The 27,171-nt window shown below is 39.9% G+C and overlaps 1 protein-coding gene across 2 annotated transcripts in view; it reads right to left on the bottom strand.

Annotated features, from left to right (window-relative positions):
* scaf11 (SR-related CTD-associated factor 11) overlaps nucleotides 1-23,051 on the bottom strand; it is a 67,538-nt gene extending 44,487 nt beyond the window's left edge. The window contains exons 1-9 of one of the 2 annotated variants that reach the window (XM_062482689.1): nucleotides 22,839-23,051; nucleotides 18,095-18,140; nucleotides 17,276-17,415; nucleotides 14,243-14,326; nucleotides 14,040-14,080; nucleotides 13,856-13,923; nucleotides 13,712-13,749; nucleotides 13,443-13,516; nucleotides 8,634-8,759 (exon numbers count right to left, since the gene is read on the bottom strand). In XM_062482689.1, coding sequence (XP_062338673.1) covers nucleotides 8,634-8,759; nucleotides 13,443-13,516; nucleotides 13,712-13,749; nucleotides 13,856-13,923; nucleotides 14,040-14,080; nucleotides 14,243-14,326; nucleotides 17,276-17,415; nucleotides 18,095-18,116 — 593 coding nt within the window. In that variant the 5' untranslated portion in view covers nucleotides 18,117-18,140; nucleotides 22,839-23,051. Of the gene's footprint in view, nucleotides 1-8,633; nucleotides 8,760-13,442; nucleotides 13,517-13,711; nucleotides 13,750-13,855; nucleotides 13,924-14,027; nucleotides 14,081-14,242; nucleotides 14,327-17,275; nucleotides 17,416-18,094; nucleotides 18,141-22,838 lie in introns of both variants that reach the window. The other variant, XM_062482688.1, reaches the window with a different exon arrangement.
* Nucleotides 23,052-27,171: the final 4,120 nt, after the last annotated feature.

The raw sequence follows: 27,171 nt of genomic DNA, 5'->3' as shown, positions 1-27,171 counted from the left end.
TATTTGTCTCAGGATTGACTGAAAACGAAGCGGCAAATTCTATGCCCTCTATTGGTCACGTTCTGAATCCTCTGAAGAGGGCGGGTTGCACATGCTGGGAGACCGAATTAGCTGTCTTTTAATAATTAATAGCTAAGATTATTATTGACTGATACGTTTACATTACATTGAGTTAAGCAGTTATAATATTTGGATTACAGTTAGCTAACTTTAGCTCAGCAGTAGAGTAATATTAGCTAGCCACATCTGCTAAAGTTAGCTAGCTAGTTTACAGTTAGTCATGCCAGAGAAAGATGGGTTGTGTGCTTTCGTCCTCGCCTTAACAAATTGTGTGGACCAGTTAGACTGAGCAGTCTCCCCCAGTCCATGCATAATTTTGGCAAAGTAAACAGCAGTTATCTGACTAGTAGATCAGCTAATACTGTACTGGCTAAGTAGCTCATTAATAGGCATGACTGAGGTACTGTACTGTAGTTCATCTAATAGCTTAGATATTAGCAAAGCAACATACACTAATTGTATCCTTAGATGATGCTGCCAATGCCATAACAATGTTCAGTTTCAAGTTTCCTAATTTTGTTTTGTTAAAATGTTTTTCTTTTATTTCAACTATCACAGAATGAAAAAGTCAGAAGGTACTCGGAGAGTTGCCAAAGAGGCAGCGCACCCAAGCACAGAAAATGGCATGTCTGGGGAGGCCCGAGGCGTGGCTTGAGAACCACTGCTAAAGGTTCTCTGTAACCTTGATTCGTCACACCTGATTCTAATAATTACCATTTGGGAACTGACAGCCCTGGTACATTGTTAAGATAATGCTTGTTGATTTGTTTTAAATATTGTTCTCAACAGGCTATGTCTATGGTGGCCGACGTGCAAACGCCCTGCAACTTAAGAAAACATATGGTAATAGACAAAACACAAGCAAATTAAGAAAACATCTTCATTAATTGACAACACATGCGCAGCATTCAGCAAATGCGCTAAAAATATAGAAACACGCTGCAAATACACACAACACAACCAAATACATAAATGCGCTGCAAATTTAGAAACGCGCAACAAAAAGGAAAGCACACAAACCCCCCAAAAAATTTGACAAAAATAATGCTGCACCCAGATTACACAACGGAAGTGCTCCAGGCCTCCAGGGGGAGCGCTAAGTGGAACATTGTGCTTTTCGATCCAGAGAGAGAGCAGATTCAGTTTTTTTGGAAACGCTCTTTTAAAATACTATAAAAGAGGAGTGTAAAACTGAATACTAACCTTTTTGTCGCCTTCACTTTTGGTCCCGTTTCCAAAATAAACCTCTGATCTGCTCTCTCTCTGGATCGAAAAGCATGTTTCTATATTTGCATTTGCGTTTGCTGAATGCTGTGCATGTGTTGTCAAATTAATGAAGATGTTTTCTTTATTTGCTTGTGTTTTGTCTATTTGCATGTGTTTTCTTCAGTTGCAAGGTGTTTGCACATGTCGGTCACCGTATATTTTAGTCAGTACAACCCTTACATGTATACTGATTGTTCTTTTTGCTTTAATTGCTTGAGCTTAAGTTTCTGGCATGTTCTGGCATTATCACTTATTTTAGGTACTGCCTTGCAAATTTAGCATTTGGCAGTGACATTTATGGATTTTTGTTAATCAGATAAATTGGAGTATGGGACTTTTTGAGAATTGGGAAATGTGTGTTGATCAATGGGTGAAACGTTTATTTTGTTTCATTGGAGACATGCTGCTTTACTGTTTGTGTATATGTTGGCATCAACAACCTGTTATTCAGAAGAATATACCTTTTTCTTATTTTCATTTCTAATATTAAAAGGTTAATTGCCAAAATAACCATATGATGAGTTTCGCCATAATTCTACAGTTATTAATAATGTTGGTGTTTTGGAGCCCCCTTTGGAGCTGTGGCGTACTGCAGATATGCAGCTTATATGTGTGTGTTGTTGCCGTAACTAGACAGAAGAAGTTTGCCTGTCAACGGTAGGTCCACTGTGAAAAATGACCTTCATACTTTATAAACTTCCAGATCGATAAATGTAATGATTGTCGATAACTTCAACATATTACATGTATTTATGATTTGTATGTTTGTGTCGTTTGTAAAGCAGTTTTGTCAATGTGCAGAAAGTATTTTTGTATACCACGAGGTTCATCATTATACACTGATTAGCTAGCTGGTTAGCTGGGAATTTCCCATTCCTCACGTTCTGTTAGCTAGCTAAACGTGCTGTCATACTGAACCTGATGTATTTTGTCATTTTATTTACTTGTGCAGATGCTGTGTATGCCAACTGTTTATATTTGTGCATGAACAGGTATGTTGCTCCAATAGTGTGTTATATGTGTGAAATATGTGCATTGTTCATGTACCGTTTTATTTGTAGGCTATGTGATTAATGTGTTGTATGAAATGAGACAGAAGAAGTTTGCCTGTCAACGATGCTGTGTATGCCAACTGTTTATATTTGTGCATGAACAGGAATTAAAGAACCAAGCAATCTTCGTCAAAAGTGTTCGTCAGTCCCCTGTTTGACCACCGTCACACATGTCAGTTACTGTATTAAAAAAAATAAACCGTTTCTCCTGTAGCATGCATTGTTCGATTTGGCCAAAGTTTAAACAGCTGTAATTCAATGATCTTTTGACATATCAAGGTAAAATTGCGCATTGCACTTCAGAATTATGTCATCCTGTTTAACTAAACATATATTCAAATTTAAGACAGGCTCAAAGACTATGGCTGTATTCAAACCTATGACCTTATACTTTGCAGGTCACCTTCCCAGCCCATTGAGCTATTCTCAGTGTTGAATATTGTCATGTTCAGTTACTGTGTAAAAAGGTAAGCCATTTCTCCTGTGGTAAGCGTTGTTAGATTCAGCAAAAGTTGAAACAGCTCTAATTCAATCATATTTTGACATACCAAGGTGAAATTGTTTATGGTACGTCAGAGTGATGTCATCTTGAAGCCTATTAGGTTTGAAAAACCATCAGTCAAAATTACCTTTGATTTATTGACACAAAGATATTATGGCAATGTGGCCATTTACATAAATACACCCCTTTCAGCCATGTTGTATTTGATTCATTTGTCTAAAGTAACATTTTGAAAGACATCGATTCTACACATCTGGACAAAATTTCAAGTAATTTGGATCTTTTGTTTAAGAGGAGACAAATTTTGAAGATTTTCGGTAAATGTCGCTGTACAGGAAAATCTGTCATGGCGGACCTTATGGATCCTTGAGGCTTTTTGGTTCCTCATGAGAAATGAGGCATATACAGCAAGTTTCAGAAGAATTGGAGCAATGGGGTGGAAATGCCATCACTTTGAAAATCGGACTTTAGGGCGTTGTCTGTGGCACCCCCTATGGTCCAATGTGGCCCATTATTGGTGTGGGGGTACCCACTGGCCTGTAGTATCAATGTGCCAAATTAGGACATTTGTGACCAATAACATTGAGTTATTGTGGCGCAAGGAGAAGAAGATTAATAATAATAACAATAGGTTTCCTCCTGACGGAGGAAGAAATAGTCACTGAAGAAATACGGTGACTGTGAGATCGAGGTTCTGACAACAGAGGTGGAGGCGAGAAAATGTGTCCCGTTTGTCAGCCTGTCATCAGGTATTAGCGACAAAAGAAAGTCGGCGGAGAGTAAAAATGTCACTATTTGCGCCTTTTCTTGTTTTTAACCTGTAGCACTTTGAGATTTACTGTAAAGTGCATTACAAATAAAATCATTATTATTATAGGGCCATAAATGATGTGGGTTCAGAGAACCGGACCATGGCAGTAATTAAGAAGAAATGGTCCGATGTAAAACTTTAAATGAAGAAACGAGTGGTGGCGCATCATAACAGCATGGCAGCTATAGGGTTAGCATGACATGCATTTCCTGAGTGATTTTGTCGTTCGTTTGACACCCTCAAGTTTAACAGAAGTTATTAAGTGGTGGCGGATTAAACAGAAGGCTATATAGCATTTCCCGTTTTGGGTTTTGGCATTTTGATGTGATCATCCACATTAATGATGAAACTTTTATTTTTTTGTTTTTTGAATAGTCAACGTCATAAACGTAGTAGTGGAAACTTTATTTTGTAATGTTTGGTGAGTTTCGTCACTTTTCAGTTAGAATTCGCCACGTTACAGAGCCAGACACGACTTTGCGGACGGCCCACGCATTCTCGCGTCAAGTAAATCTTTATACATCACAAAATGTGTGTGAAAACCAGCGTACGCAAGCTTTTTGTGCATACACAACGTTTATACATGAGGCCCCAGGTCCTGATCATCATCACTACACTACTTAAGCTGTGGCCTGACATCCAGTCCCTGCCGGATCGTTAGACGTACTTGTACGTTGTGCTAGCGTGTCAGCCTATATAATTACTAGGGGTGCAAAACCGAACCGGAAAAAAACGAACCGTTCAACACACTACCCACAGTTCAGTTTTACATGTAACCGCGGGTTTTTTCGGATCTAGGAGAAAACCTTTTTTTTAATTTTTTTTTTTTTTAAACACAACCGAAAACCCGCAGAGCAGTGTTGCCAACTTACCGACTTTCTCGCTATATCTGGCGATCTTTCCAAACCCTCCTGGCGACTTTTATGTTGTTGGAGACTTGCTGGTGTTTTAGAGACTCTGACATGAAAGCACGGATCGCAGTACTGTCCTCAGCGAGCAGCGGGTGCTGCCGTGAGTTCCTCCGCCGTCCCAAAGCACTCACAGGCATTCAGTCTCACTATAGCCTCGCGCAGCACCACTACTATCCTTACTGAGGACTTGGCAACACTGCTGGAGAGAGGCAAATCATACGAAGCCAGGCACGTGTAAAGTATGCTAACCAGGGCTATTCCGGAACCTTTTTTATTGGATAAGGCACCTTTTGTCACTATGGAAAATTATTTGCCTAAATGAAAAATATATATATATATTTTTGCGTAATGTTCAATGTTGTTATATGTCTTGTTAGTCTTTATCCCCCATTGAAGTTTCACAAAAATCTTGTGTTTGCATTTTCGATGCGTTTTGAGGAGAATTTTCAGGTTAAGACAGAGGGGGAGGCACTTCAAGTGACACTTGCGCTTGTGCTGGTTGAGTAAGCTAGCTGTTAGCCTCGTTTCCCTCAGAGGAAAAAATGTCAAAGCTGTTTGTCTCATCCAATGCGTTTTTTGGTTAATTTAATCCAATGGATAATTGCTGCTTGTAAAAACGATTGTTGCCGTGTTTTTTTTTATTTTTTACATTTCACATGTTCTGAAATTAAAATATACATTGCCATGATGTACAAGCAGGTTTTTTTTGTCAGAGAAGCTATGTAGGCAGTGTATTTTTTTGTGTTCGGTTTTCCGGTTTCCTCCCACCCCCGTTTTGAGTCGCCGGATCCACCCCCCTTCTGTGCTTCGGGACCTCCCACTTAGCCGGATATACAGAAAATACACAGAAAATACAGAGAAAACACTGAAATGGTAATCTTTTTTTCTTCCCCCTAATTTGCTAAACAAAACCGAGCCAAAACCGAAACCCCAAAAAACGAACCGAAGGCTTGTTGAATTGTTGCACCCCTAATAATTACTAGTCAGTCTGTTTGCCTTTCTAAACTTTTGCTTGTTTTTCTGATCGGATTCCTGTTCCTCTGTTTTTTTCAGTCTCTTCACCCTGGAATTCCCTTCACTCCCACCTGGCCACCAGTAACCACCGACCTGCACGTTCGGCACCACCATCTGCCTCCCATCACCTGTACTCACCTGTCTTCACGTCTGGCAATACCCCTTCAGTCATTTTTGTATCACCAATAAACATCGCCTTTTTCACCACCTACCTGTCCAGGTCTGCGTTTGGGTTCAGTCACTGGGGATTGTGACAGTTTCTAAAACTTGGAGTCCACCTGTGGTAAATTCAGTTGATGACATGATTTGGAAAGGCACACATCAGTCTATATAAGGTCCCACAGTTGACAGTGCATGTCAGAGCACAAACCAAGCCATGAAGTCCAAGGAATTGTCTGTAGACATCCAAGACAGGATTGTATCAAGGCCAAGATCTGGGGAAGGGTCCAGAAAGATTTCTGCAGCATTAAAGGTCCCAATGAGCACAGTGGCCTCCATCATTCGTAAATTGAAGAAGTTTGGAACCACCAGGACTCTTCCTAAAGCTGGCCGCCCGGCCAAACTGAGCGATCGGCGGAGAAGGGCCTTAGTCAGGGAGGTGACCAAGAACCCGATGGTCACTCTGACAAAGCTCCAGCCTTGCTCTGTGAAGAGAACCTTCCAGAAGGAGACCCATCTCTGCAGCACTCCACCAATCAGGCCTGTATGGTAGTGGCCAGAGAGAAGCCACTCCTCAGTAAAAGGCACATGACAGCCCGTCTGGAGTTTGCCAAAAGGCACCTGAAGGACTCAGACCATGAGAAACAAAATTCCCTGCTCTGATGAAACAAAGATTGTACTCTTTGCCTGAATGCCAAGCGTCATGCCTGGAGGAAACCAGGCACCGCTCAACACCTGGCCAATACCATTCCTACGAAGCATGGTGGTGGCAGCATCATGCTGTGGGGATTTTTTTCAGCGGCAGGAACTGGGAGAAAAGTCAGGATTGAGGGAAAGATGAATGCAAAAATGTACAGAGACATCCTTGATGAAAACCTGCTCCAGAGCCCTCTGGACCTCAGACTGGGCAACGACCCTAAGCACACAGCCAAGATAACAAAGGAGTGGCTTCAGGACAACTCTGTGAATGTCCTTGAGTGGCCCAGCCAGAGACAGACTTGAACCCGATAGAACATGTCTGGAAAGATCTGAAAATGGCTGAGCACCCCCATCCAACCTGATGGAGCTTGAGAGGTACTGCAAAGAAGAGTGGGAGAAACTGACCATAAAGATAAAAATAGGTGTGCCAAGCTTGTAGTGTCACACTCAAAAAGACTGGAGGTTGTAATTGCTGCCAAAGGTGCTTCAACAAAAGTATTGAGTAAAGGCTGTGAATACTTATGTACATGTTATGTTTTCGTTCTTAATTTTTGCTAATCAAAAATATGAAACAAACTTTTTTCACTTTGTCATTATGGGGTATTGTGTGTAGAATTATGAGGGGAAAAAAGTAATTGAATCAATTTTGGAATAAGGGAAGTGAAGCGCTGTGAATACTTTCCGGATGCACTGTATGCAAAATATGAAAATACTAAAACATATAGTCTAGGCCTAGCCTACTGTAATAAGTGATAAAACATCTAGTGTGCTCACTACTACACATTTAATTTGTCTGCTACTTTTTGCCAGCCCTCTCTCCTGGATTTTGCAGACTTTGAGGTGCTCCCTAGCGTTCTGATAAAATCTTCAAATTCGGAATAACCTTCGAGCAAGCGCTTTATCTTTGGCTCTGTTGCAGAAAAAAAACGTGGTGCTCTTTTTGGCCATGGTGAGCAACCAATAGCAGCATTGCTGATCAAGGTTTCTACTATCGATACGATACATACCCCCTTTTAAACCAACGCATGAACCCGCAATTATCCCAGACAACTTAAACCAGCTATACTAATCCTAAACAACAGGGGTGTTTGAAGAACCTAATTAGCTCGTTTGTATGGTACAGCCAATCAAAGTCGGCAACAAAGCCTCCAAAAAGGAAGCAAGGTCATTTCTCAGCAGATCTTTTCTGCATTGACCCCATCTGGTACGCTGCTGCCACTGCCAATGACAAGAGCAGGCTGCAGCGTATCATCCGCACTGCTGAGAAGGTGATCTGCCTACCCTCGAGGACCTGCACACCTCGAGGCGTGCGAGGAAGATAGTGGCCGACTCCTCCCACCCTGGACACTCCCTGTTTCAGTCACTCCCCTCTGGCATAAGGCTGCGGTCCATCAGGACCAATACCACACGCCACAAAAACATCTTCCCATCCGCTGTTGGCGTCTTCAACAAGGCCAAGGGTTCACACTGACTTTAATGACAATGTCGTAAAACACACTGCATTTTGCACTGCATTACACAATTGCATCTTTTGTACCATTTGTACCATTTGTACCATTTGTAATATTTGTATTTTTATATTGTAAATTAAGGTAAGCAAATTCCTTGTCTGTGCAAACTTTCATGGCGATTAAAACCCATTCTGATTCTGATATGGACTCGGGACCCCGTTCTAAAGACGTCCAAAAAATGTTGTGCAATTTGACATCTAGGGGGCCCTGCAATAAACAAAGATTTGGCACAGGTCATCTTCAGACCAAACCTCACAAATGTTATCATACAGTTTTTAGATTTTCGAAACCGTTTGTCCGGTAGTCAATCAAAATTGGCAGCAGTGCCGCCAAACAGGAAGCTGGGTTGTATCTCAGCAAATCGTTGATAGATTCACACCAAACTTGCTACGCGTACTCGGAACACTTTTTTCGTCATTGAATCTGCTTGACCCCCTCATTGCTGCTTGCAGCTATATTTCTTTATGATTTGGTGGTCAATCAAATCTCTTTTTGCTGCTAACTTAAACATTTTCACAAAACAGAATGCACACAAGCGGGAAAGAAAAACCTTCAGTGAACTACTACAATTTGCAAAAGAACATCTCACCAAAAACTGCACATGTATTCACAAAAAACGATTATAAGCCAGTCATGTGCCATGCTCACCTGGAGTTGCCCCAAGCAGAAACAGGCACAGCAGCCAACAGCCATGGGAAATTCTCTGTCTGGTGCCTACATTGTTTATGTCCAGATACAGAGAACTCCTCCTCCGCCACCCAAAGAGGTTCAGAACTGTTGAGTAGACAACTCAGTCAAAACACATGCAGTGCTATTCTTTTGTTTATTGAACAAACAAAAGATTCAGTTGATGATACCAGACATTTAAATACATGTTTTAATACTATGTAGTGATGTATAATTGTTAAGTTAAAACAATTTCCTCAATATTTATCATTACACGCAGACAATAAATCATCTGCTATTTGGGCAACTTCCTAAGCAAATTTAAGTAAAGTATCCATATTATTGCAATCCATAGGGCCTACTATGTAGGCTACACAAAGAAATACCACTGTGTGCAAAATTCATAATACATGATCATTCGCCACGTCTGCCTGCTTAGTTTGAATACATGTTTAAAATATGATAGGTAAAATGATAATCCAAGTAGAATTTACTTTCATATTTACTGAAAATTGATATAATACATATCTTCAATGTAGCCTTTAATGCCGAACAGCAACAGAGACAACGGTCTGATCAAATATGTGTAGGCCATAAGAAAGCTAACCATATCCCTTGTATAATACATAAAACGAGAAAGCAAGAGAATTGTAAGAGACACTGTACTTCCGTGTTAATCTAACATTGGATACATTTACCCAAGGATAGCATCCAATCCCATTGATATGTTACATATTTTAACTGTCTGAAGAACCCTTTTCATGCAAGAATGCTAGATAAAATATATTATAAGCCCTTTATTAGTTTTACCAATATGTTGGTGTTGACATGAATATTAACATATTTAAAATATAAATATGCTAAACTGAGGAGTCATTACATGCTTGAGGTCACGGTCAAACCCTTTTTGCTACAATAAAATGGAGTTGAAATAGGAAGTTCACAAATAATGCATGTTATTATACAATGCTTGACATTTACCTTATTGGATTCTGACAAAAAGTGTAAAAGGCTATTAAGCATGTCAATTTCTGCAAATGCGAAATATAATACAAATGCGAAATTTTATACTGTAACTATGGTGTACCTTAATTACCACATCACATGCCTTCATTACCACGTGCCTAAAACAAAACACTCGCTAGCAATTGGGTTGTCTCTGGATCCCGTACAAATACAAATGGCATTGTTAGGTGGAATAGTTTTAGTATGGGAAGTTATAATCCATAGATGGTGTTCAATACCAGCATGGTTGTCCTTATGTAAATACTTATTTACGAATTCTTGTGGAATTCTAAGATGACCTCGTTGCAACTTGGTACAAGATTATTTCAACAATGAATCTTTCAAACTGATTTACATTTATTTTTTGGAATCTAGATTATAGTAATTGATTACTAAAATGACTCCTCCATAGATGAATAGGGGTACTTAACATGTATTTATAGAATGGAATATAATGTAATATTTTTTGGTATTCAATGTAGATGCTAAATGTGTGCTGGACAAATAACTTTTGGGGATTTGTCATCGTCCATTGGTTGAAAAGAATCACAACAATTATTCAACAGCATTTCACATGCTCAGGGAGATGATGGGTTCAAACCTGCTGCAGGTCAGACAGTTTGATCATCTATTTGATTTCCACTACACAAGAATGAAACACAAATTCTTGACGCAAGTAGGCCATTAAAGATCCTGTAAAGTAAATTCCATGTTTTGCTTCTAAGTACATTATATACGTGTGAAATGAGTTCCTGAAAGCATGTGCAAAGCGCTAAAACTTTGTCGCACTGAAATGTGGAGTTAAACCGAAGAACAGTTTCTCTTCCGTTTTCAGATCAGGTTTTAATGGGCGGAGCCAAAAAAGGACCCATCTACGTCAGATCACTGAATGGCTATTGATAATGAAAGGAAAAATAGGTGGATAGATTTGGTGAAGAGCCACGCTCATGGAAAGTTTCGGATAAACTCCAACAGCCACCTCTGCACTGACCATTTCACGGCGGACAGTTTTAACATGGACCAGAGACAGACGGGGTTCACCAACACACGGCTTCTCTTGCAGCGCAGAGCCGTACCGAGCATCGCCCCCCCGGCCGTTCATCCTCCGGTTGCACCTGGACCATCCACCGCCGCAAGCAATTCATCACTCAGTTCTGTGTGCTTGTTATAATTATACTAGATAACTTTCAGAGGTATCACTGCTATGAGTTAGTGCAAACCGCTAACTTGATATTAGGCTACTCTGCGTAGAATGATGGTATTTTGGTGAAATGGTAGCTAATGTGCTAGAAGTAGTTGGAGAGCTCACTGTCTGTTGTCTCTGGTGTCAATTTGTACTCCTGTGTTACAGCTCAGGGGAACATTTCATTTATATGCATCTGTATGTTTCACTCATTGAACAAATACATTCTAATTCTATACCGTTTTGTTCGGCTTGACGTAGCGTCCATTATCTGGGTCGTAGGTAGCTTACTTGAGAGAGGCGGCGCCTTCCAGCGAGGGGGCCGAGCTTCAGCTCCTTCAGGCGACACGCCCCCCCAGTCTCGAACAGAGAAGTTTGCTGATTTTCTTACATTTACATTTAGTCATTTAGCAGACACTCTTATCCAGAGCGATTTCAAAGCCTAATTTAACATACTTGTCTGTGGGTTTTTTTCATTCGAATTTGGACGGGTAGTTAATAACACATTATTCTGTGGTGTGGTGAACTTGAAACTCGTTTTTAATTCCACTTTACAGGATCTTTAAGATACAGTTAGGTCCATAAATATTTGGACATTGACACAATTTTCATCATTTTGGCTCTGTATACCACCACAATGGATTTGAAATGAAACAATCAAGATGTGCTTTAAGTGCAGACTTTCAGCTTTAATTTCAGGGTATTTACATCCAAATCAGGTGAACGGTGTAGGAATTACAATACATTTTATATGTGGCCCCCCCCTTTTTAAGGGACCAAAAGTAATTGGACAATTGGCTGCTCAGCTGTTCCATGGCCAGGTGTATGTTATTCCCTCATGGGAGTTCGTTATTTCATTGACAAGGAGCAGATAAAAGGTCTAGAGTTCATTTCAAGTATGGTATTTGTTTTTGGAATCTGTTGCTGTCAACTCTCAATATGAAGTCCAAAGAGCTGTCACCATCAGTGAAGCAAGCCATCGTTAGGCTGAAAAATCAAAACAAACCTATCAGAGAGATAGCAAAAACATTAGGTGTGGCTCAATCAACTGTTTGGTACATTCTTAAAAAGAAAGAACGCACTGGTGAGCTCAGCAACACCAAAAGACCCGGAAGACCACGGAAAACAACTGTGGTGGATGACAGAAGAATTCTTTCCCTGGTGAAGAAAAACCCCTTCACAACAGTTGGCCAGATCAAGAACACTCTCCAGGAGGTAGGCGTATCTGTGTCAAAGTCAAAAATTAAGAGAAGACTTCACCAGAGTAAATACAGAGGGTTCACCACAAGATGTAAACCATTGGTGAGTCTCAAAAACAGGAAGACCAGATTAGAGTTTGCCAAAAAACATCTAAAAGAGCCTGTATAGTTCTGGAACAACATCCTATGGACAGATGAGACCAAGATCAACTTGTACCAGAATGATGGGAAGAGAAGAGTATGGAGAAGGGAAGGAACTGCTCATGATCCAAAGCATACCACCTCATCAGTGAAGCATGGTGGAGGTAGTGTTATGGCGTGGGCATGTATGGCTGCCAATGGAACTGGTTCCCTTGTATTTATCGATGATGTGACTGCTGACAAAAGCAGTAGGATGAATTCTGAAGTGTTTCTGGCAATATTATCTGCTCAGATTCAGCCAAATGCTTCAGAACTCATAGGACGGCGCTTCACAGTGCAGATAGACAATGACCCGAAGCATACTGCGAAAGCAGCCAAAGAGTTTTTTAAGGCAAATAAGTGGAATGTTCTGCAATGGCCAAGTCAATCACCTGACCTAAATCCAATTGAGCATGCATTTCACTTGCTAAAGACAAAACTGAAGGGAAAATGCCCCAAGAACAAGCAGGAACTGAAGACAGTTGCAGTAGAGGCCTGGCAGAGCATCACCAGGGACGAAACCCAGCGTCTGGTGATGTCTATGGGTTCCAGACTTCAGGCTGTCATTGACTGCAAAGGATTTGCAACCAAGTATTAAAAGTGACAATTAGATTTATGATGTTAGTTTGTCCAATTATTTTTGGTCCCTTAAAAAGGGGGGGGGGGGGGGGCACATATAAAATGTGTTGTAATTCCTACACCGTTCACCTGATTTGGATGTAAATACCCTGAAATTAAAGCTGAAAGTCTGCACTTAAAGCACATCTTGATTGTTTCATTTCAAATCCATTGTGGTGGTATACAGAGCCAAAATGATGAAAATTGTGTCAATGTCCAAATATTTATGGACCTAACTGTAAGTACTGTTGTACTGGCCTCTGTTGGAAACTGAAACTGGACTAGCCGATGATAACACAGACTTCATGGAGTGGAATGAACCAAGTAGCTTGGCCTTGATTCACCAAAGGGAAACGGTGACTTCCTACAAGTGGATACGAGGCAACATCTGTTGTTCTGATTAAATGCATTCATAGAAACCGGTGGAATGCATCTAATTTCATCTGTGCCTAATGCGTATGCAAGGGAGTGGAGGATTTATTACACCAATTGTAATTTTGCATTATACGAGCTCATTAAAATGCTTTGTTTATTTACGCAACAATATATATCAATTTATAGAAGTTACTGTTTTATGAAAATGCTGTTTGAGGGTGGTTTACTTACATGCCCTGTATCAAAGTACCCGGTGATGTGCCAGATGTAGACAGGGACCAGGTGAAGTGTAAAGCTTGTCGAACCTGGTAAAAAAAAAGCAAAACAACAAAGTGCCTTCAAATTCCTTACGTAACAGACTCATGGTTCAATGCATGCTTTTGATATTGAAACAGGATCATCTTCAAGGACTATTGAAACAAGACTAGTCCTTACTGGACTGTCCTTACTAAACAAAGAAATTATGAGATTAACTCTAGTTAATGTAAGAACTCACAAACCTTTTTCCTGCTGATTACAGAAGGGTCTTTATCCTTGCCTGTAGGAAACAATGTAGTGATATTGTAATACCTTTAAGACCTATAATTCTAGATTCACGTATGGAAATTAGGAATTTGATTTGGGAATATGTTTTGCACACGCACATTTCTTAATATGCCTGTTTTCTTTGGCAGGAGTCCTTTGGGTCATCTGCAGTTCCTTTTGCTGACTCCTGAAATAAAAGGATTTTACAATATAAATGTTGAACTGAATTGCTCCTTATGGTATTTCATAATATAAGTATAATAATAAGTATGGAGTCTCTTTAGCACTTGCTTCAACAAACACCTCTCAGGCTCTAATGCGCCAATTTTCTTCTTCACAGGGACCTACAATAAGTAACAAAGAAGTAGAGTGAATCAAGGGATGAAGCTAAAACATTACATACATACAAGATAATTTCACTACAGTAGTCAAGATTCAAGTTGTAAAATAGAGTGTTGAGATTCAATAATGAAATAGACAAAAGCCAAAATAACCTTTTCACTCACCAATACAAGTCCCAAAGTTGTGTCCCATTGGTAGATGTCATTGAATGACTGTCTGTCCACTGGACAAGATGGAACGGTCTGTGACTTTAAAACACATTTATAGTTTTCATCAAATGTAAAGCCTTGAATTTACCATTGCAGTGCTTATGTCTCCTGGGTTTTAGTTAAATAGTCAAAGTAAAATATAATGCACAACAACAACCCCCCCCCCCCCCTGCTATTTTGGAGCAGGCTTATGTAAGTCTACTGTCTAATAGTTAATGTAATATTGCACATATTTTCGTCCCATTTCCCCTAAAGCAATAAGATTAGGCTACATAAAGACCACCCTTCCACTCATAAAGTATGTTCTAAATGGCATAAATGCTGCCAATTAATAATTGACGTAACAACTTATTGTAAATGGTCAGTAGCCTAGCCTATCGATTAAGGTAGGCCACTCTAAAGCATGTGTACACTGTTTGCTTGATTTGATCTTGACATATAGGCTAAGGATTCTGGGGCAAATAACAAAAAACCCACTATTAATTACATTATCTTAATGCAGTGTAACTACTTCAGCATAATGATGCACCTAAAATACAAACGTGAGCAAGGGCGTTCAGCAATCGCTATCAAATCAACAGCCACGTACAATTTAGCTAGCAGGTGAAGAATACAAACAACGAAAATCATCAGTTAACTTAATTTAAATTTGCTACAACTATAGACTAATACAATAACAGGCTTAAATGAACTTACAACATAAGTTATACGACTTCTCAAGGACAAACAGTGGTCCGTGCTATTCTCCGACATGCACTCTAACAATCACTGCTGATAGACGGCCTTTTGTACAGCCCTATTTCTGATACCGTGGCGGCAGAAATGTTGCCGTGGCGGGCCGCCACGCCAAAATCAACATAGAGGAAACACTGTAATGACAATGTACAAATATCAGAATTATGAACCTTAATACCTATTCTGTAACCTTATCCTCCTATACCAGCAGTGCAAAAACAAGTTACATTTTGACGTGCACTTTAAAGGGGTCATTGACTGCAAAATAGGGCTGGCCGATATATCGAATATTAGCGATAATATCGCAATCATTTTTATAACAATGTAAAATTTGAAAATATTGTGAATATCGAATATAATTACAAAAATGCTGGTCCTTGTGTTGCTTTTGTTTTAAGATCACTGTCTGGCTCCTCTGTGTTCACATACACACACAGACACACACACAGAAAATTGCACTCGCACAGGCACTCTCTTTTGGTCCTGTCACATAAGGACCTCTGCATGAATTGTTCCATGTGAGGTCCACTTTGTCAAATTGCAAGTACCATGTTATGGCAACTGCTTAAATTTGCACTACACATTTTGTACTTTGTAACAATAGCTGTTCTATCTAAATTGTTTTTGTTGTTTTCTAATGGAGGCAAAAAAAATCATGTTTTTTATTATTTAAATGCAAATGCAAACATATCGAGAAAAGAATTGCCACGCGCTGCTCTGTGTACTTCCAGGGGAATTACAAAGAAGAAAGTTTGGAAGTTTTTCAAGGATATTGAAAATGGACTACGGTCATAAATGCAGTGTTCCAGGCTGTACAGGGAATGCTGACACTTTTCATAGTCTTCCCAAGGAACCAAACACTCGACGGGCATGGCTGATGTTTGTCTATGAGAAGATCCTTGTGAAGTTCGACACAATTATTCATTTGCACAAACCATTTTACCAAAGACAGTTTTGAAAACCTTGGACAATATAAAGCAGGATTTGCTAAGCCGCTGTTGCTGAAAAGAGGTGCTGTTCCGACCGTATGCTCATCTCAACCGCAAGCTGTAGTATGATTTTGTCGCTAACAGTTATTAGCAATGCTAACGTATCCTGTATCTAGCGTAGGTAAAATGTGTGCATTTCATTTTCCTGTTTCATTCGAATAAATAACCTGTGTTGTCATGTAAATCTACAATTCACGATGCATGTTTGGCTATGTTGCGTCTTTGCTCCACAGCTTCGCTCGTTGTAAAGCAACCAATCAGCGCACAGCTCATCTATATATTCATGAGCATACCATAAAAGAGAGAAAGCCCTGGAATAAAATGAGAGGTTATTTCACAGGGTTGCATTAGGGCGCATAGAACAGCACCCTTTTCAGCCCAACCAATGTTACATACCCTATTCGGAGACCTTAAGGAACAGTGTGAAATCCCCTATAAATCAGTCAATGACCCCTTTAAAACCTCAATTTTGTTTACTCCATACCTGCTCAGATCTGCAATATACATCACAATTCACCTAATTAACTACAGTGTTTCCTCTACATGCATTTTGACACTACATGCAGAATTCTATGAAATATCACAGTCACAATAATATTAATCTGCGGAGCTGTCTGCTCCATGGAACTCAAATGAACGGTCTTCTGCTGCTCTCTCTGATTGGAGGATGAGCAACTGAACAGTGACAGGACGTCAATCACTCACAAAGTCATGACAAATGAAAAAACTACAGCAAGAGTGCAGCAGAGCACTTTCTCCTCTCTGCTCAGCCTGGCAGTGACAAACAGGGCAGAGGATAGATCCTCCAGATACATACATTTAACTAGCTAGCTAAAATTATGTTAGCTATATTTTTGAATTCGCAATGTAATGTTTTCAATGTTGATGGCCAACTAGCCTAATTATTATTATTTAATTAACTGTGGAATAATGATCCAACTAGTTTAGTAACTTTAGCTAGAGCTAGAACTAGATTGTACTCAAGCTAGCTAAACTAGCGAACTCAGTGAACATAACTTCAGTAAAGAAAATAAATTCTGTTTAAGCTATGTGTTAAAATATTGTTGATTGTATTTTCAGATGAGTTTGTTAGCTACAATGTTTCCTCCCAGAAGAGAAAGATGCCTGATTACATCAATGAGGAAGATAGCACTAGTAGTACATTAAGATTCAAATAGCGAGGGGGTCAGTGTATTTATGCCTCAAAATTTTGAACAAAAAGAAACCTAGAGGAAACACTGAACTAAATCAACCTCATTCCTACCTCTGCCCATGTGAGAATGCAGCCGAGACAGAAGATGTGGCAGCAGCTGTCAGGCATAGCTAGGTTGTCTTGACTCATGACTCCCAGGCAAATGGGACAGCGCTCTGCCACTTCATTTACGGTAAACTCCCTGAGTCCACCTGATAAAGGACAGCCATTGAAAGACAACATGTTAATCACAAAACACAAGCACAGAGTGGTATTCAGAGGTGGTCAAAGGTATTCATTAACTTATTAATTCATTCAAATAAACCCTGAAATTAATTGATTAGATGATTCATTTAAAAACCACTGCAGACTACATGAAAGGCTAAGACTTCTGAATACAAAACTATTCCCATTCACACAAAAAAAACTATTACTAGAAACAAGGTTGAATTTTGTTTCAAAAGGAAGTGAGAAGAACAGATTTGGTTATTATGCAATGACAAGCATTGTCATTAATAATTAACCATACACATCATTGGCCAGTCACTCAGTGCTAATAAGGAAAAAACATTCAGCTATCGATGCATTCTTAACTCTCGGCCTAAATTATCAGTGTTAATTTTATAAGCTAAAAACCTTCACTTTCTTTTTTATGTCAGGGAGACCAGACTAAATAAATCAAAGATCAACATGACAACAATGTGACAGGTGGACATTTACGCTATGCTGTTTTTCTTTTGTATCCTCTCGTGCATCAGGTTAAACAGAACAAGGCTTAAGTTTGGTACCCACGGAGAAAGGCTTCTTGAAAATGATGGAAAAAAACACATTTTCTATAGTCTTACTTGACAAAGTAAACACTAGCCTGCATGAAATTTTCTTTGAGTTTACCATTTTCCGATTTTCCAGCCATCTTCAGCACTTAACAGCTTTAATCCTGATGACCACAAGCCAAAAAACAGAGATTTTCATTAACAAACACTGAAGTTGGAAATTGGACAAAGAAAACCAAAATGTGTTTGTCATGTTTCAAACATTTGCTTATATATAAATGAAAAAAAAGGGTTAGGGCAATGGACAAGTGCATTTGATTACTGGGGCCTCTACGAGAAACAGTAGTACTCTGTTCCTAAGGGATGCACCAAAATTTAATTGGCCGAAGGCCGAATACGATTTTTCCCAGTTTTTTTTTTTTTTTTGGTGCAAATGTTTTTGCCATTGCATAAATTAAATGGCCTAAATGCAATTTTACTTTTTCTCTTGCTTCTCAAGGAAAAGAAATCTATTTTTAAAAAAAACATTTGAAACTATTTAACATTTTGTAGATTCCAGCAGACATTACACAAACAAAGCAGAATATAACTTAAAATAAATACATAAAAAATATTTGTATTTGGCCATTGTTGAGCCCCTCTCCTTGAATAGCCAATATTAGTCCTATAACTGACTGCTCAAAGAATGTAACGTACTCTCTACGCCTACAACAAAAAGTGCATTAAAAAAAGAATCCAAAAAGGTGGATGAACCCAAAACAAATGAAATCAACCTAGACACTCAATGAAGCCCACAAACTTGCTAAAAAATGAGTAAACAAACATCTTTGCAGAGCTTTTTTGCTCGGGGGAAAAAGGCCCGTGGAGGACAGAATCCGGTCATTTTTCAAAATAAAACAACTTTCAGACTCTGATAATGAATTAAACAGAAATAATGTTTGTTTTTTTCTGTGCGGCCCGGTACCAAATGATCCACGGACAGGTACCGGTCCACGGACCTGTGGTTGGGTAACGCTGCATTACAGTAACTGAACCAAAGAGTATTGAAGACAAGAGGCAAAGCTCTGGTGTTTTTTGACAACCGCCACTAGATGGCGCAAAGGTAGCAATGCCACCATTTTGGACTGTGAGTTACAGTCAAAGAGTATAGAAGCACTTTCTGCTTCGATAAGAATGTAAGATGATCTAATCTCGATACATTTTTTAACAACTGGCGCGAGACTGGCACGGGACAATAAAGTGAAGATGGCAGCAAAGTAGAGCTACGAGCTCAAACGGAAGCAACTTTTTTTTAAGGAACTAAGATGCACTGTGTCGTCTGTCGTATGTTCCTGTCTAAAGCAGACAAGAGTGGATCTTTTTACACAGGCACTGACAATTTTCGAAAACAATCCCTGACCAGCCATGCTAGCAGACAGCACCTGGTTTGCGTGACAGCTAAGCGGATGGTTGACAATCCATCTTTCAGGCCGTTGACCATGCTGGTCAGGAATTTAAATGCAGATGCCCATCGTGTTATTGCACGACTTATAACAATGGCATATCACGTAATTAAGACGGGCCAGCCGTTCGCCTCGTTCCCCCGGGCTATTGAACTGCAGCAGAAGAATGGTGTTGCTTTGGGTATTTGGTATCATACTGATGAAATGCTATGGAAGCTTCTATATATTAGCATTGAGGGACCAGAGGTTTCAGTTTCAGCCAGACAGAGTTGTGCAAAGATGGCTGTCAGCAGGGAAGAGAGCACGTCATGTTTGAGGTTAAAAGTCAATAGTTTTGCTGACTATTACCTTTTTATTTTTTATCACTAGAAATGTGATTTCATTTTTGTTCTTTTTATATCCAGGATGTGTTTAATAAATGGTTAAACATGTTAACAGAATAACACAACTTATATGTCTTTGGTTATGCTGTTGTAACAATGATAAATTACTACTTTTGTAGGGGGGGCCAGTAAAAATTGTCTTGGGGCCAGTAAGTTTCAAACCCACTGGCCCGGTGGGGCCAGTAAGTTTCAAACCCACTGGCCCGGTGGGGCCAGTAAGTTTCAAACCCACTGGCCCGGTGGGGCCAGTAAATTTCAAACCCACTGGCCCGGTGGGGCCAGTAAATTTCAAACCCACTGGCCCGGTGGGGCCAGTAAGTTTCAAACCCACTGGCCCGGTGGGGCCAGTAAGTTTCAAACCCGCCAATTTTTTTTAATGTTGAGCCCTGCAGGTCTACAAACGCCTTTGTAAGCAGAGATTTGTTAAAACGTTTGTTAACCGAGACCGTAGGTCGAGGTCAACAAGAAGTCCACATTTTCAGTTTGTCGTATTACCAGACTTGGTAGCCACCTGTTTGTTTACTACACAATTTGCACCGAACATTGCTCTGCTCTTTGTCGGATTTCAAAAAGCCAAACAACTTCAAAATAACTGAAGACAAACCCTTTTTATCAATTATTTCTTCATTGGAAGAATCTCTCGCCATGGCTATCGCTGCCATTGTTTTCGGCAATAAGACTCATATTCCGCGGTTAACATTAACTACTCCACTCGAGGTGCTCAGTATATTTTAGTGAGCGTAGGCTACCATTTCTCCGCAACTTCCTGCTGCATTACAGAAATTAAAAGGACTGCTGTTACTAATTATTCTCTAGCGACATTATCGAAAATGAATTAATGTTACGATATCTTTATTGAGGGAAGTCATTACTTCGATAATGTATTCGATTTATCGCCCAGGCCTACTAGCTGTACTCCAGATGTACCATTGTTCAATCACAGACAGTGCTGTTGAGTCACCGTAGACTTCCAGTTAGGGGTGGGCGGTATACCGGTATGAACGCGGATACTGGTATGGCGTTGTGCCATGATACAGATTTTGCCATATTTACATTTAGTCATTTAGCAGACGCTCTTATCCAGAGCGACTTACAGTAAGTACAGGGACATTCCCCCGAGGCAAGTAGGGTGAAGTGCCTTGCCCAAGGACACAACGTCAGTTTGCATGACCGGGAATCGAACTGGCAACCTTCGGATTACTAGCCCGATTCCCTCACCGCTCAGCCACCTGACTCCCCACAACTCCTCCATATCATGGATATCACAATAATGTATTAAGTAAAGTGTTTCTGTTTGTTATAAAATATAAGTCAAGTGATACAGCCTAGTGGGCTAGTTCAAATTTGTATCTTTTACTAAAACATTTAAGCATGGACGTGTCATGACATTTAAAAAATAACAAATATATTGTGATATATCGTTACTGTCAGTGCTTAGGAATTATTCTGTAATAAACATTTTAGGCCATACTGCCCAGCCCTACTTCCAGTTCAATATAATGTATTTTTTTTATTTTTTGTGTGACATTTATATATTTAGTATAGTTTTAACTAAAATGTATAACTTTTTAAAGCTTCACAATTTTATTTTATTGTGTCACATTGTGTGGTCAATTTTGCGAAAATAAAAATAAAAAATACATTAACCTCTGAACCATGCATTAAACTAGCCTGATTCTAACCAGACTCTCGTACATTTCATTTGTACAGAGTGTCTGGGATCACTCCATTGACAAGCATTAACTTCCTTGAAGGCGGGTACTCTGTTGAAGTTTAAAACTATTGGATCTGCCCAGAGCCACTCTGGATCTGCCATAACCAATTGCTAGCGTTCTCCTTAGCCAACTCCTTCACCACTAACGGAGCTAGCTGGAAAATCAAACTTTTCCCGAACCCCGTGGGGAGGACAACAACATCATGGCCACCAACAAAAATCTGCAAAGATTGTTCTTGCTCTGGCTCTAACTTCTGGATATTCGGCTGCGTTGCCACAACAGACAGAATGGCTTCGCTCGCACCTTTCTCCGCCGCCATTACTTAACTACAACTCAAACTAGGGCGACATCAACGTCATCGTTCTCAGCCACTCCCTCCTCCTCGCTGATTGGACCGCCAAAAATGTGGCTGCCAAAAACTGACTAACATACCGAAAGCCCAGACCTAGTACAGAAGCAAAATTAAAATTGTGCGAAAGTACGTAGGAGGGCAGAGACAGGCTAGCATTAAACAATCAATTTTAAAATGTGGGTCTCGTCACTTTCATATGGTAGTTTGGTCGACAGTAATTTCAGTGTACAAAATAGTGGCCCCATCCCCAACGTCCACCCATCTTAAAATTCCTGGCCTCGCCACTGCTCGTCATTCAACGTTCAAAGATCAAACCGGTGATACCAGTTAAATCAAACTACAAAATGTACAGACTTGTATGGTGTTCGCATTGATCGCTTCCTAGCTAGCAAATCTAAATAAATGGGGACGTTGGTAACATTAGCTAGACGAATTAGTAGCTGTAGTATACCTACTTTACACAATGTTAGTTGATGACTGCGCAGCTGGTTGGCTAGATACAGTTTCTAACTAGCAAGCAAGCGCAAGGCAGATACTTAAAGTTGACCTAGCTAGCCTAGCTATGTAGGTTTGCAAAGTTGTGGGCATTCTCTTTGGACACTATTAACAACACGTAGGTAGCAAGCTAGCCAGTTGCAAGCTAACCACACACGCACTAGGCTAAGCTAGTTAGCTATGTTAGTTTTCCAACCAGATCAAGTCATTTAACCCTCTCTTGAATCTCACTGATAACTATTTTCTTGCAACGACCAGAGCTAGAGCTAACTAGCTGACGGTGCTGTAGCAGAAAGTTCCCTAAAAGTCTGTGATACGCACAATTGGAACACTTATTATGACCACCAAGTCAAAAAAAAAAAAAGGTGCTACCTCGCATGTTCCTTGCACCACAGTAGCTAGCTGGCCATTTCAGTTAAGCTAGTTAAGCTACGCTTGTTGGCGGAAAGTGTTTGCTAATTGTTTGTTTACCTACCCCGTAACGTATCAAATGTATGAGCTGAAGTTGTAGCTTAGAATCCAACTTGATTCCTGGTACACTTTAGATTATGCAGCGACCATGTAAACCAAATGTAGGAAGCATTTACATGTGAAACTCAAAGCGGCCAAGTAAACGTCTCGGCCACATGTCTCAGTCTGTCCAGAACTTCTATGAACCCAGACCAAATCTGTCTGGCTTGTCAGTTTGCACCACATGGTGTCGCAAGTCTTCCGAGTATTCACTGCTATCTACTTCCGGGTCTTCACATAATCTTTGAAGTTGTAAACACGGATATAATTTAGGTACATGTAAAGATTTGATACGGCTCTCCCATAATGGGGTGCTCTCTCCCATTATTATTATTTTTATATAGCACTTATTGTTTCTAATGACTTTAGGGAACAAACTGTACAAATGAGTGTGGTTGCAAGTGGTTTGCAGTGACAGAAGATTGATAATACTAAACCTGGGGAGGGGAGATTATAACAATACTGGTGTACAGTCAGAGAGACAGACTATTATATAACAATATAACAGCCTGCTGATGGTGATGGAGAGAGGCTGGGGCAGAGGCTGGTGATGACGATGTAGATAGGCTGGGGCAGAGCCGGGTGATGGTGTTGGAGAGAGGCTGGGGCAGAGCCTGGTGATGGAGAGAGGCTGGGGCAAAGCCTGGCAATGGTGATGGCGAGAGGCTGGTGATAATTATGTAGAGAGGCTGGGGCAGAACCTGAGGCTGAGGCAGAGCCTGGAGATGGAGAGAGGCTAGGGCAGAGCCTGGTGATGGAGAGAGGCTGGGGCAGAGCTTGGAGATGGAGAGAGGCTGGGGCAGAGCCTGGTGGTGGTGATGGGGAAAGGCTACCTGAACTGCACGCAGCCTGTTTTACAAGATTGACACAATGTGGGCCACAATCAGGCCCGGAGTGGCCATCGGGAGAATCGGGAAAATTCCTGTTGGGCAGCTCTACCCGCTCATAAATTGGGCCGGCAGACTCGCCTGCTTTCTTTTTGTTTTTTCACACACCGAATAAAAATATACGTGCTAAGTTTAAGTTACTGTGTGACTGATAAGTAAGGTAATATACATACATATAATACACTAGATTTTAATTTCAATAAGCGAATGCTTAATAAAATGTATGGGGAAAAAATGCCAGGAGGAGCTGAAAAAGCCAGGTAAAAAAAGGAGGATGCAGCCTAATGTGCTAAATTGACCGATGTTTTCAAGAAGACAAACAAGCACACACAAACTTGCGACTGAAGGTACAGCACAGTGACTTTAGCTAGTAGCCTACTGTAGCTAGTGCTATCTTGAAATTTTGGCAAACTTTTTTTTTTTAAGTGACTTACATTGAATGATAAATGTTTTAGTTCAGTTCAGGTTTTTTTCTTCTTTGGATTATCTGATAGATTTCAGTGACTAATTTAGACTTTTTTTGTTATGTGATTGTGGTTTAATACAGATAAGCCTGATGCAGAGGGAAGTGAGAAAAAGAAAGGAGACAGGGACAGAGACATTGATCATAAGAGAGACAACAGCAACCACACAGATAGTCCCTGAGCCACAAGCAAGTAGTGTTGATGAGGAGACTCAAAAATTAGATTATTGCTAATCCTCAGTCAAATGACCTTGACATATTTTTTAGTTATCATCCTCAACAGCCAGCGAAGCATCACTTCGCAAAGGTGTATCACAGAAAGGATGCAACCAACCGAAAGTGGTTGACATACAATGAAAAAAGCAATTCTCTGTACTGTTTTGTATGTTTGGCATTTGCCCCTGTTGCAGGTGATAGTCCTTTCATAAAGGGAGGTATGAGTGTGTGGAAACATGTTCATCAGAGGATTGAGGAACATGAGAAAAGTTATGCCCACAAAGATAGTGCAGATGCTTACTTTTTAAAGGGTAAAAAGGCAGATGTCTTTACATTATGAACAAGTAAAGAAAAAGCACCAGGTAATGGAGCGCATAGTAGATGTCACAAAAGTAATTGGCAAATGTGGACTTAGTTACAGAGGAGATAAAGCAGAGGCTGCTTATACACTTGAAAACACTGCAATCAATCATGGCAACATTCTAGTGTTGATACTTTTGAACTAGTTCGATATGTCTTCAACAGCACTTAAATAGCTGTATTTACCAAAGCAAGAAGCACCATGACACTGGGGGAAAGGGCAGAGGCTCTCTTGTGACTCTCCTTTCAAAATACATAATCTTTAAAAGTTGTGGATGTCATCAGCCAAATTATAAAGTGCACAATTGCAGATGAGGTTACATTTACATTTAGTCATTTAGCAGACGCTCTTATCCAGAGCGACTTACAGTAAGTACAGGGACATTCCCCCCGAGGAAAGTAGTAAGTAAGTAAGTAAGTAAGACTTTATTTATATAGCACATTTCATACAAGAATTTTAGCTCAAGGTGCTTTACATAAAATCAATAAAAACGATAATACAAGTGATAAAAGTAATAATTAAAATAGCAAATTATAAAAACAATAATATAACTAATAAAAGTAGTAAAACCCTTCTGAGATAAAATTACTTAAATGCTTTGGTAAAAAGGTAGGTTTTAAGCTGTCTTTTAAAAATGTCTAGCGTATTTGCTTCCCTAATATTTATGGGTAATTTGTTCCATAGTTTTGGGGCGTAATTGACAAAGGCCGAATCACCAATCTTCTTATGACTGCTTCTGGTGACCTCTAATAGGCCTGCATTTGATGATCGCAGTGTTCTAGCTGGTGTGTAGTTTATAAGGGAGTTAGCAATGTAGCTAGGTCCTTGTCCGTGTAGAGCTTTGTATGTGAGGAAAAGGACCTTAAAGTCAATTCTGAAGGTAACGGGGAGCCAGTGTAAAGTAGCTAGGACAGGACTAATGTGTTCTCTCCTTTTAGTTTTGGTTAATAATCTAGCTGCAGAATTTTGAATGAGCTGTAGTCTTTCAGTGGTTTTCTTGGGAAGACCAGTGAAAAGTGCGTTACAGTAGTCCAGCCGGCTGGATATAAAAGCATGAATTAACTTCTCTGCATCATTTTGGTTTATGAATGGTCGTACCTTTGCTATATTCCTCAGGTGAAAGAAAGCTGTTTTGGTCACTTTATTTAGAGAGTTGAAATTCAAATCTGAGTCCAGGATTACACCGAGACTCGTCACCTCTGGTTTAAGACAGGGGGTTAAGCCTCCTAGATTCTTAGTAAGCATCTCTCTTTTGGATTTGGGGCCACATAGTAGGACTTCAGTTTTGTCTTCATTTAATTTAAGAAAGTTATCATTCATCCATTTGTTTATTGCCAACAGGCAGTTGGTAATGGAATTGATGGCCGTTGCATCGTTGGGTTCAGTGGATATATATAGTTGTGTGTCATCCGCATAGCTATGGAAATCTATGTTATGTTCTCTGATTATGTCGCCGAGTGGTAACATATAAAGAGAAAAAAGTAATGGACCTAAGCAGCTTCCTTGAGCAACCCCGTAGCAGTTCTCATGTTTCTTGGACCTATGGTCTCCTAAACTAACATAAAACTTCCTTCCTGTGATATATGATTTCATCCAGTTCAATACTCTATCCGTGAACCCAATAAGCTTTTCCAGTCTATTGATTAGGATGTCATGATCAATGGTATCAAATGCTGCACTGAGATCTAACAGGATAAGGATAGAGACTTTATTTGCATCAGAGTTTAGTCTGAGGTCGCTAATTATTTTGGTGAGAGCAGTTTCAGTACTGTGATATTTCCTGAAACCTGACTGCGAGACTTCCAGGATGTTATTTTCTTCAAGAAAATAATTTAATTGGACTAAAACTATCTTTTCCAGTACTTTACTAATAAATGGAAGGTTTGATATTGGTCTGTATTGTAATTTGCAAGTAGACTGTTATCCAATTTGGGTTTCTTTAATAGGGGCTTTACAACAGCTGTTTTGAAGGCATCTGGGAAGACGCCAGTTCTAAGGGATGTGTTTATAATCTCTAGCACCGGACCTGAGACACTATCAAACACTCGCTTAAAGAATGTTGTGGGTATAGGATCAATATCTGAGGTTGTGGAGTTAGATTCGCTGACAATTTTGGAAAGTTCACTAAGTGGGATACAGGTAAATGTGCTCATGGTTATGTTGCAGAATCTACTGATGTCAGTTTTGACCCCACTATTAATAATACTAGCTCTGATCAAAGTTATTTTGTTCTTGAAGAACAAAGCAAGCTCTTCACATTTAACTGCTGAGGATGGAGGTGGAGCAGGGACAGTTTTTAGCAGCTGGTCAATGGTGGAGAAAAGAACTCTGGAATTTCTGGCATTTTCTGTAATAATGTTGGAGAAATATT

The sequence above is a fragment of the Osmerus eperlanus genome, chromosome 17 (assembly GCF_963692335.1).
Source record: "Osmerus eperlanus chromosome 17, fOsmEpe2.1, whole genome shotgun sequence".
Classification (NCBI taxonomy): domain Eukaryota; kingdom Metazoa; phylum Chordata; class Actinopteri; order Osmeriformes; family Osmeridae; genus Osmerus; species Osmerus eperlanus.
The sequence above is the reverse complement of the archived record's forward strand: the minus strand, read 5'-3'. Positions and strand labels throughout refer to the sequence as shown.